Genomic DNA, 12,637 nt, shown 5'->3' on the forward strand with positions numbered 1-12,637 from the left:
ATGATAGGTCATAGGTCATTACTGTTTCTCTCCCCACAGATGCTAATCGACCTGCTGAGTATTTTCAATATTTTCTGCCTTTATTTCAGACCCGGTATTTTACAATCCTATTTAATACTCCATGAAATGCTAAAAGTATAGCTAAAAATTGTGCTTTACCTTTCCTGGTTCCCAGTTCATGAAAACTGCATGGTACGGCACGGTAGCGTAGCGGTTAGCACGACGCTATTACAACGCCAGCGATCGGGGTTCGATTCCCGTCGCTGTCTGTAAGGAGTTTGTACATTCTCCCGTGTCTGCATGGGTTTCCTCCGGGTGCTCCGGTTTCCTCCCACATTGCAAAGACGTACGGGTAGGTTAATTTGGGTTTAAAATGGGCGGCGCGGACTCGTTGGGCCGGAAGGGCCCGTTACCACGCTGTAAATAAAATTTAAAAAATTTTTTAAAACAGATGATTTGCTGGTTGGTTTGCCCGGTGATGTTATGATTGCAGGGCATCAGGGATCCCTTCAACTAACAACCTAGCAGCTATCAACTTCAGAAAAGAGAAAGACTATACCCCAGAGAGCACCACTTTTTTTGTGACCAATTTTCTTCTTGGTCGGCTTCACTGCTGACCACAAAATCCAGACAACCAGAGAACCAAACCAAAAGTCTATATCCAGTACTATTCCATATCCTAGGAAAGCTCAAAAGCAATTCATAAAGTAAGAAATTCACTCATTTGAACTGAAGAGGACAGTGTACCCAAGTTACAATCTACCCACAATACATTTTTTCTCCAAGTACATGACTGGAGTTTCAAGCTTGTATTTTTAGTTCAATATATTCGCATAATGCCAGAATGCTTTTAAGCAAAACACAACATAGTCATTCAGCTTTGCTTAATTTATCACAATCAGGTGAGAGAAATGTTCAGATAAAATCAAAATTCCAAGAAAGCAGATTATCATGAAACAATCAATTTTCACCCTTACGTCAGTCATGAGATCACTGGTCTAAGCATGCATAACTTGGAACAGAAGTATTACTTTCAGGCAATTTTGACTTCATAAATTTACAAATGCCAAATATTTGATATTTGAGTTTGGATTCCGTGGATGGAAGTGTTTTTGTTTCCCCAATCATGAACTGGAAGGTTAATTGAGCAGTAAACTAAGAATTTGACTTTTACCATACTGTTCTGATGAGAGCAACAGCTATGTACTTTCAAGAAACCATGTCTGCCACCATGAACCTTATTAGATTCACCAGTGAAACAAGACAAAGTAATTAAGTCAATGATGAAGTCAAAGCCAATGATCATAGGGACATCTAATTACATTAAAAGGAAATCCCAACGTCATACCAACTATTGTTAATTGCTCATTAAAACTGCATCTTCCCAACTTTCTCTTTTAAAGACATGAATCACCCTTTGTCAGCATATAAAATATATCTTGGTGATATAATTTGGTGATAAAATATGTCTTGGTGATAATATAAGGCTACCTTCAAAGTTGTTGAAGGATTACACAATCAGTGGTACATTTACAGTCCACATTCTACCCTATTTATTTTTGATCCTTCAGGTATCAGATGGAATGGAACATCCAACTACCATTTTTCTTCTCTCCCCTCTCTTCTGGCAATTTCAGATTTCATTCACCTCCTCCTGGTTACAACTTCCCCAGACACAACTTTTGTTATGCACTAGCCTCTCCCACCTCTCTACTCTTTCAGCCAGCCCCACACCACTTGTGCCAGTCAATCGTCTCACCCTGTCACAGACCTTCCCTTTTGTTCTCTACATCCCTTTCCCTTTGTTCTCTGCAACTTTAAACCTTGGGGGGGGGGGGGGGTTCCCAGCATCTCTCAGTTCTGATGAAAAGCCATCAACCTCAAATGTTAACTCTGTTGCTCTTTCCACAGATGCTGGAAATACTCAGCTAGTCTGGCAGCAAGTTCCGAAGTTGGCCTTCACACCAAATTTTACACCAGAAATCAAATAATCAGCAGCTTAAGCTGCACAATCACATTTTAATTCCTCAATGCAAATACTAAATGGAAAGTTCTAAATACTGTGATGAAAATCCATAGGTTGCACCACACAGAAAATAAAATGATACTGATAACAGATACGTCTTTTACACACAATCTAAAATTCCAAACATAACAAAGCATTTCACATTATTTGGCTGACCAGTAACGGAACATAAATTTACCACTGTGCGTTGCTTGTTTGGCAAGTAAACCCGTATAGTGCCTCCTGCTTTGTTGGCATCTGCCAATTTGCCCTCCTCAGATTCCCGACGGTATGCAAAATGATGGGTGAAGGTGGGGGAGACAGATGTTGCAACATCATGGAATACGTCTTGTGAACTGAAGCCATTACTGATGGACTTCCAGAACCCCAGATTATACTCCATTTTGATCAGACGTACAGAAGATCTGTAAACAAAGCAAATACAAATCACAGCATGATTCTATCATCTTACACATTCCCACAGTATTCAATAACAATCAAGCATTGTAACGCATCAACAACAACCAAGTTTGGTGTATAGATGCAACAAAACAAAACTAGTGTTTGTGAGTTTCATTTTGTTTCAATTGGAGACAGCAATAAATTCAAATATTTGCTTCCTCATCAAGACTGATTTTCAGCACTTTTCTTTTGAAAATGGCTCCTCAGCTTACAATTTCAAAATGAGATCCAAACTGAAGGTTCAAGTATGACGTACACTTCAAAATTTCACAACTTGATCTAGACTATGCGCTAACAGTCTGTTTAAATTCTGTTGCCTCAGTGTCTCAGCACATTTGATTTAGCTACCATTAAAAATTTAAAACTATTTTTACATCAGTAAAGCCAATCAAGCTTAACTTTCACATCAATCATTAGTTCACAGTTTAAAATCCAGAGATCTAGAACTACAGCACGATTGCTACAGTATTCACCAACCCTGATCATCTGTGACATACGACTGTTATTTTAGCAGCTTTCACAGATTCCAAGCATTATGCAGAATTTACTTAATTCCTGTTAGTCTTAAAAATAGTGAAAACATACCAAATACTTATTGTAAAAGATCTTCTTTACCTGTGACTGCAAACTTTCTAAGATGAAGACCAGTCACTGACATCAACATCCAATGGATCAGTGCCAGACATTATGTTGAAGGAAATTATCCATCTCAATGCCAGAAACTACATTCACTTTGCTTTAATGCAGAAGCATTCTTGTCATACTGCCAGCATGTCCACAGAAGCACCTTATACAGGAATGTCACAAGATATGCTGCAAGATTACTCTGAATGGCATGACAGTTAAACATCTTCTTAACTGCCTGTGCTGCATTTAAGTTTCATCTCTTTGATAACAGTGCGCACCCTACATAGACCATGCAGATTCCAATTGACTTCCCATCCTCTGTTGATCACCACCAGTGTCAGAGGGTGGAGCACTACAACATCGTTCAGCTCTCTGGGTTAGGAAGTTGGGGGCATGCAGAATCACAGAATGGTTACAGCATGAAAGGAGGCCAGATGAAAAAAAACAAGACGCAGGAGGAACTCAGCAGGTCAGGCAGCATCTGTGGAGAAAAACAGACGATCAACGTTTCGAGTCAGGACCCTTCTTCAGGACTGAAGATAGGAAAAGAAGCAGCCCAATATATGGGGGAGAAACAAAACAGTGATAGGTGGGGGGAAAAAAAGAGGGGAGACGGGGTGGGCACTGGGTGGTGGTAGGTAGATGCACATAAGAGATAGTGATAGGCAGGTGTGGGGGAGGAGGGGAGAGCAGATCCACTGGGGGATGGGTCAAAGGGAAGGAGGCAGGTGGCATGGGGGGGGGGGGGGGTGGAGGGGAGAAGAGGAAAAGGAGAGAGAAAAGAAGTTAATGTTCATGCCGTTAGGCTGTAAGGTCCCAAGACAGAAAATGAGGTGTTGTTCCTTGAGTTTGCGTTTGGACTTCTCCTGGCAGTGGAGGAGGCCAAGGACTGACATATCAGTGATAGTGTGGGCAGGGAGCTGAAGTGACTGGCAACAGGAGGATGCAGATCACAGTTATGAACAGAGCGTAGGTGTTCTACAAAATGGTCACCTAGTCTGTGTTTCGTCTCGCCAATGTAGAGGAGGCCACACTTGGAGCACCGAATGCAGTAGATGATATTAGGAGGTGCAGGTAAATCTCTGCCTCACCTGAAAGGACTGTTTGGTTCCCTGGATGGAGGTGGTGTAGGGGCAGGTGTTACACCTATGGCAGGGAACTTCCCGGGGTGGGAGCGGGATGGATGGGAAGGGAGGAGTGAACTAGGGAGTCACAGAGAGAGCGGTCCCTGCACAAAGCAGGGAGGGGTAGGGAGGGGAGGGGAAGATGTGCTTGGTGGTGGTGTCCCATTGGAGATGGAGGAAGTGGCAGAGAATGTTGTGTTGGATACATAGGCTGGTGGGATGAAATGTGAGGACAAGAGGGATCCTATCCCTGCTGGGCCTGGGAGGGGTGGCGGTGAGAGCAGAGGTGTGGGAAAAGGGTGCGAGCTCTCTCGACCACAGTAGGGGGGAATTCCATGGTTAGTAAAGTTGAACATCTCTGATGTCCTGGAATGGAAAGCCTCATCATAGGAACAGATGCAGAGGAGGCAGAGAAGGCAGAGAAATTGAGAGAAAGGATAGCATCCTTGTGACAGGGTGAGAGGAGCCTGTCAAGGTCGCTGTGGGCATCAGTGGATTTGTAGAAGATGTCGGTGGATAAAGAATCTCCTGAGATGGAGATGGAGAGATCGAGAAAGGAGAGAGAGGTATCAGAGATAGTCCAAGTGAATTGAAGAACAGGGAGAAAGTTTGTGGTAAAATTTATGAAACTGTCGAATTCTGCACGGGTGCAAGGGGTGGCACCAATGCAGTTGTCGACATAGCAGAGAAAGAGTTGAGGAATGGGGCCAGAGTAGGCTTGAAACAGAGACTGTTCAACGTAGCCAATGGAAAGTCCAGCATAGCTGGGGATGATGTGAGGGCCCATAGCTACACCCTTGGTCTGTAGGAAGTGGGAGGAATCGAAAGAGAAGTTGAGGACAAGTGAGGACAAGTCCAGCCAGGCATAGGAAAGTGTTAGTGGAAGGAGACTGGTTCTGTCTCTGGTCGAGAAAGAAGCAGAGAGCAGTGAGGCTGTCGTGATGGGGACTGAAGGTATATAGGGCCTGGATGTCCATGAAGATGAGGTTGTGCGTGCCAGAGAACTTAAAGTTGTGGAAAAGTTGGACAGCGTGTGAGGTGTCACGGACGGAGGTAGGAAGGGATTGGACCGGGGGGACAGGATAGTGTCCAGCTACGAGCTCAGTGGGGCAAGAGTACACGGAGACAATAGGTCTGCCGCGACAGTCCTTCTTCTGGATTTTGAGGAGAAGATAGAAGCAGACAGTCCTAGATCGCAGGACCTTCATGTTGGTAGCTGGTTGGGGGGGGGGGGGGGGGGGGGGGGGGGGAAGAGATCTCCTGAGGTGATGAGGTCAGTGATGGAGCAGGAGGTAAATGTCCTGGTGTCCTCGCTGGGGTCAGGGGTCAGGGGTGGGTAGGAGGAAGTATCTGAGAGTTGGCGTCTGGCTTCTGCAAGGTAGAGGTCAGTGGGCCAGACTACCATGGCACCACCTTTGTCGTCTGGTTTGATGACCATGTCAGGGTTGGTGCAGAGGGAGTGGAGAGCAGAGCGTTCAGAAGGGGCGAGGTTAGAAGAAAAGTCAAGACAGCTGATGTTGCGCCTATAGTTGGGTATGAATAGGTCCAGGGAAGGTAACAGGCCCATTGGGGGAATCCAGGTGGAAGAAATGGGCTGGAGGCAGGAGAACAGGTCCTGCCTCCAGCCCTTAAGAGGACCCCTTACCGAAGAAGGCAGCGGAAAAAGAGTTCGGCATCATGATGGGCTCGGAATTCATTGAGGGGTTGGGAATGGTACAGGGGTAAAGAGTGGGCTGAAGGATAGGAGGTGGATGGAGGGGAGGGAACAAGAGGGGGAGCAGGAGGAGAGGTCAGGGTGGGGGGGGGATAAGGGGGGCTGGGAGTGGTCTGGAGGAGGTGCAAGGTGGGATGTAGAATTAGTGGTAGCTGGGGGAAGAAACAGAGCAGAGGCACCAGAAGGCGAAGCATCGAGGGAGGGAGGCCCCAGGAAGGAAGGGGGTGAGAGGAGCAGGGAGTGCTGTAGAGTGGGAGCAGAGGTGTCCAGGCGAGCGGGGGAGCCAGAGGACCATGCAGAGGTGGGACCCTCTGACTCAAAGCTTCTTAGGACCTTACAGCCTAACAGCATGAACATCGAAGTCTCCAACTTTAAGTAAATCAACCCGCCTCCCCCCCCCCCACCTTGCCTCTTCTTTTCTTCTTAGCCCCTCTCTTTTTCTCCTTGACATTTTTTTCCTCTCTCCTTTTCCTCTCCTCTCCTTCCCCCATGAGGCACCTGCCTCCTTACCTTTGAACCATCCCCCAGTGGATCAACTCTTCCCCTCCCTCCCCATCACTATCTCTTACCTGCATCTACCCATCACCACCTTGTGCCCTCCCCTTCCCCCCCCCCCTTTGTCCACCTACCACTGCTCTGTTTTTCCCCCCTATATATTGGGCTTCCCCTTTTCCCATCTTCAGTCCTGAAGAAGGGTCCTGACCCGAAACATTGACTGTTTTTCTCCACGGATGCTGCCTGACCTGCCGAGTTCCTCCAGCATCTTCTTGTTTTTTCATATAGATTGCAGCGCCTGCAGTCCTTTGTTTCTCTAGTATAAAAGGAGGCCCCTTGGCTCGTTAAGTCCACAGCAACTCCACATAGGAAAAGTCCAGCCTGTCCACTCTGCTGTTTTCTCCCCATAGCCCTTCAAATTCTCTCTTTCTGGATACTCATCCAGCTCGTTTTGAAAGTAACAATTGAATCTGCCTCCACTCATCCCTCTGGCAGTGCACTCGACTCTAACCACTTGCTGTGTTAAAAAATCTTTTTCCCCAGGTTACTTTTGGTTCCTGTTTACTGTATGCTACTGGAAAATGCAGAATTGTTGGCACTAGTCAAGGACAAGCAGAGTTGAGATGCTCTTCACAGTGGAATAGCCACATCTATGAAGAACAGTGACAGGCGAGAAAGCAGATGTTCAACACCTCTGGCTGGGCACCTGGTATGAGACAAACAGAGGAGAAATTCTTCATTGGATGCCAGGGCTAAACTTGTTTATGAGTATCAGCTGTTTATTATGCAAGCTTCTACAAGTTCAGCCGCACTGACTTCAATGGAGTCAAACATACTTAAACGAATGCAACTGTAAGCTGATCCTCTCGCAGGCATTTAGTGCTGGCATGCAGTGCTGGCAAATATGCTAACTTAGCTGATCTGTGCCAAGGCAAGAACAAATATTTAGTCCTGCTCCTTTATTCTATATAGCAGAAATGCATCAGGATTCCAGTGGAAATGTGTACATGCAAGTATTTAGTGGAGACAGGATTGGATTTAACTTTGATATCTTCCACAATAAATAGCATGCCACTCATCTTATCGTACAAGAAAGAACACACTTGGGCAATGTATTGGAAAACATTACCAACTCTGCAAACTCTTTCCAGTGATAATATTAAGAGGAATAACACTGTATAAAATTAGAGAAAGAATATTTAAGAAGTAATGTAAACTCCATGCACAGTGAATGAACTGTACATTCAACCTGAAGTGCAGATATAATAGTAGTGCACAACATTCCATGATCCAAGTGCCGAATTATCTTCTCTGACTTGAGCCAGTTCAATTACAACACTGGAATCTACCCAACGATATGGAATGTTGCCCAGGTATGCCCTGTTCATGTAAGTAGGGCCTTTCCAATCTGGTTAATTACTGACCAATAAATTTACCATTAATCACCAGCAGATTGGTGGAAGGTGTCATCAACAGTGCTATCAAGTTACACTTACTCATCAATAGTTTGCTCACTGATGCCCAAACCTGGTTTCACCAGCACTTGGCTCTAGACCTCATCATCACCTTGGTCCAAACATGGACCAAACAAATGAAGTCCAGAGGTGATTGTAGTTGCTTGAACGCTATCATCCCAGCACTGTGACATCACCAGAGTTCCTCAGGGCAGATTGCTAAAACCACTCATCTTCAGCTGCTTCATCAATGACCTTCCTTATATTAGAAGGTCAGAATTGAGGATGTTCAATCCCATTTGCAAACTACCTACTCCATGCCTGCATTCCACAAGTCCTAGATAACATTCAAGAAAGGATTGATAAATGACAAGTAACATTCATGCTACAAAAGTGTCAGAGAGTGACAAATCTCCCTTGAGAGTGTGTAACCATTCACCCTTGACATTCAAGTGTATTATCATTCCAGTCCCCCTACCATCAATATCCTGTGGGTCACCACTGACCAGAAACTCAACTAGATCAGCTATTTAAGTACTGTGTGTATAAGAGCAGATCCTGCAGCAAGTAACTCACCTCTTCACAGCTCACAACTTTTTCACCATCTACAACATAGAAATAATTGAGATGGAATATTCTTCATTTGCCTAAACGAGTGCAGTTCCTATAGCACTCAAGAAGCCACCAGGACAAAGCAGCCCATTTGATTATGACGCCATACACTACCTTCAATATCCATTCCTTCCACCATCAATGCACGCTGGTTCCAGTGTCTACCGTCTGCAAAATGCACTAACAATGGCTCACCTAGGCTATTCCAACAGCATCTCCCATACCTGCACTCTACCACCAAGGAGAATGAGAGCAGCAAGTGCACAGCTACCTCGCCACCTACACGGTTTTCTCCAGCTACACACAGTCCTGACTCGCTAATATATTGCCATGCTTTCATCATCATCAGATCTAAACCCTGGAATCCCCTGCCCTACTGTTTTATGGGAGTACCTTCACTACAAGGATTGAACCAATTCAAAAGTGCTGGCTCAACACCACCTTCTCAAGAGCATTTAGGGACAGACAATAAATATCAACTGTCAGATCCCAAAAACTCAATTAAAGAAATGCAAGTTAATCATTTAAGATTAAGATAAGATATCTTTATTAGTCACATGTACATCGCATCACACAGTGAAATGCATCTTTTGCGTAAAGTGTTCTGGGGGCAGCCCGCGAGTGTTGCCACGTGTCCGGCGCCAACATAGCATGCCCACAACTTCCTAACCCGTACATCTTTGAAACGTGGAAGGAAACCGGAGCACCCGGAGGAAACCCACACAGACACGAGGAGAACGTACAAACTCCTTACAGACAGCGGCAGGAATTGCACCCAGGTCGCTGGTGCTGTAATAGCGTTATGTTAACCGCTACACTACCGTGCCTGCCTGTTCAGTGTTATATTTACTTCTGGTTCCAAATTATGCAGACCGAAAGATTAAATGACGGGGCTTCAGTCTAGTTCACAACTCCATTCTAGACTGATCAACAACTTGCATTCAACTTAAAATGACTCACACATTCTATGCAGAAATGAAAAAAAAGCATTATTTTTACGACCCTTACCTGATCACTTCAGAAATGTGTAGGTGAAACCCAGCTCATAAAAAGAAACTTAAGCTGATCAAATGCTTAAGTACATTTCAGCATTCATCAAGACATAGATCAAATGTGATATTAACTCCATTTAGGGCCTTTTTTGTTCCATGACCTGTGGATATCATTAACTAACACAAAAATAATTGATCAGATTCTTGACAATTTTAAATTGGCTAATAAGCCACAGCCTCTTGGGGATTTCTTCCAGATTTCCATGTCCCTCTGTGTTTAAAAAGTGTTTGTGATTTCACTTCCAATTTGCCTAGCTCTTATTTGAGGATTCTAGCTCAATGTTAAGAACTCCCCTGCAAGAGCAAATACACTTATAAATCTCTTAAACATTTTGAGCAAAACTACTATATCAAATCTCAAACTTCTAAATTCATGGAAATTAGTAACCAAATTTATGAACCTGTTCTCATAATTTAACCCTGCAAAAACAGGCATCATTGCAGTGAAACTGCATTGCACACTGCCATGGCCAATATCTTTTCCCCCCAATGAGGTTTGTGTCTAAAACTCAATGCAGTACTCCAACTGGAGATAAAAGCAAAACTTAGTACAAATGAAGCATCATAACATTTTGAACTACCCATAAGATAGAAATTCTATCCACAAGATCCACAGCCCTATCCACAAGATAGAAAGACCAAAGTCCCAACACCTATTTGAATCACTGATTGTGCCCAAGCACTAAATTTTAGTGACCTGCATGTGTATGCACAAGTTTCTTTGATCTTGCATGATTTCGAGTCTTTCGCCATTTGGAAACTATTTTGATGCCCATCTCACATCTGAAGTAGATAACTCCCCTGTTTTGAATATTGTCTCTTACATTCACACCAAAGTTGAAGGTTGTAGAATCAAGACTCATTTTCAAAGACCTGAGTCTAAGATCAAGGTATTCGCTGCATTACTCTGGAAGTGCTGTGCTGCCAAGGTGCCATCTTTCAGATGAGACAATAAACCAGGAGATGTTAAAGAACTCACACTATTCAAAGAACAGCCAAGTTCTTCCTGGTATACTTGGTAGGTTAAATATTACCCCTCATTTATCCTTCAACCAACATGATTAAAACAAATTATCTGGTTATGATCCCACAGTTTATTGTGGGAACCTCTTGTGCACAAAGTAACTGCCATATGTTCTATGTTGCAAAAGACCAAATTACAAAAGAAAAATCAATGGCTGTGAAGTACTTTAGGATCTCCCAAAGGCATGAAAGCCACTACAGGGAAGATCCTTACTTTACTGTAGTTCTGTCTAGTTTTGTGCTCCCATGCGCAAAACTTGCTGTGCCTTCTAAATTACTGTCATCTGCAAACCTGGATATATCAATATCTATTCCTTCATCCAACTCATTAATATACAAGATGGAATGCTGAGGACTCATCACAGATCCCTAGGAAACACGATTACTCATATTCCATCAATAATACATTTCCTTTTATACTCCACCTACTAATTTCTACCTAATTGCACTAACATTACCTCCAATTCAGCATGCTTTCATTTGTGATAATCATCTTGTGTGGAACCTTATGAAATACTTCCATATTTCTTTGCTGCTTATCTAAATATTGCTTAAATGCCTGCAGCAGTTTAAATAAAATGCAAGTCAACAGCAATTTCCTAATATCAGCTTCAAGTTTACATAATACAAAAGCAGCAGTCTGCAGAGTCACAAACAAAATCAAATTCTTCTCTGGCATTTTTCTGAGAATTATTGCATTGTACAGCATGAAAACAGGCCCTTTAGCTCAATTTGCATGCCAACTAAGATGACTATCTAACCTAGCCCTATTTGCCTGTGTTTGGACCATAGCCCTCTAAGAAATAGCAAGGGTAAAAGGACAATAGTAGCAGTTATATATAGGCCCCCTAATAGCAGTCAGGAAGTGGACCATAAGTTGCAGTTTGAAATAGAAAAAGCGTGCCAGAGTGACAACGTGAAGATAATTATGAGGGATTTTAACATGAAGGTGGACTGGGAAATCCAGCAAGGCAGTAGATCTCAGGAGAGTGTGTTTGTGGAATGTCTACGGGACGGTTTTTTGGAGCAACTTGTTGATGAGCCCACCAGGGGATTGGCTGTTTTGGATCGGGTGCTGTGTAATGAACAGGAGGTGATTAGGGAACTAAAGGTAAAGGAAGCATTGGGAACAAGTGATCACAATATGATTGAGTTCAGTTTCAAATTTGAGAAGAAGCTGATAACTGGTGTATCGATATTTCAGTGGAACAAAGGAAATTACAATGGTATGAGAGAGGAGTTGGCCCAAATTGATTGGAAGAGTAAGCCAGCTGGAGGGACGGCGGAGCAGAAATGGAAGGAATTTCTACCAGTAATAAGGAAAATGCAGGATAGGTATACGCCAAGAAAAAAAAGGTTTTGAATGGAAAAAAGGCACAAATGTGGATAACGAGAAAGGTGAAGTCTAAAGTAAAAGCAAAAGGAAGGGCATACAAGGAAGCAAAAATTAGTGGGAAAACAGAAGACTGGGAAACTTTTAAAAACCTGCAGAAAGAAACTAAGAAGGTCATTAGGAAAGAAAAGATGAATTATGAAAGGCAGTTGGCAGATAACACTCGAAAGGATACTAAGAGTTTTTTTTTAAATATATAAGGAGTAAAAAAAAGACACGGGTTGATACAGGACCAATCGATAACAGTGTGGGAGAGATTATAATGGATGATAAAGAGATGGCAGAAGAACTAAATGAGTATTTTGCATCAGTCTTCACTGTGGAGGACATCAGCAATAAACCAGTTAGTCAGGGGTCTCACGGAATGGAACTGAGTTCAGTTAAGATTACTAGAGAGAAGGTGCTAGGAAAACTAAATGGGCTAAAGACTGATAAGTCTCCCAGACTGGATGAGGTGCATCCCCAGGTTCTGAAGGAGGTGGCTTTAGAGATAGCCAAGGCATTGGTGATAATTTTCCAGGAATCGATAAACTCCAGCATGGTTCCGGAGGACTGAGGGATCGCAAGTATAGTTCCGCTGTATAGGAAAGGTGGGAGGCAGCATAAAGGAAATTTCAGACCTATTAGTCTGACGTCAGTGGTGGGAAAGTTATTGGAATCAATCCTCAAGGATGAG

The 12,637-nt window shown here is 43.4% G+C and overlaps 1 protein-coding gene across 3 annotated transcripts in view; it reads right to left on the reverse strand.

Annotated features, from left to right (window-relative positions):
• Nucleotides 1-12,637, reverse strand: part of raf1b (Raf-1 proto-oncogene, serine/threonine kinase b) — a 69,805-nt gene that overhangs the window by 39,717 nt on the left and 17,451 nt on the right. For all 3 annotated transcript variants that reach the window (XM_052017322.1, XM_052017321.1, XM_052017323.1), the window contains exon 2: nucleotides 2,205-2,430. In XM_052017322.1, the coding sequence (XP_051873282.1) occupies nucleotides 2,205-2,408 (204 nt within the window). In that variant the 5' untranslated portion in view covers nucleotides 2,409-2,430. The remainder of the gene's footprint in view (nucleotides 1-2,204; nucleotides 2,431-12,637) is intronic.

This window comes from Pristis pectinata, chromosome 6 (assembly GCF_009764475.1).
Source record: "Pristis pectinata isolate sPriPec2 chromosome 6, sPriPec2.1.pri, whole genome shotgun sequence".
Lineage (NCBI taxonomy): Eukaryota > Metazoa > Chordata > Chondrichthyes > Rhinopristiformes > Pristidae > Pristis > Pristis pectinata.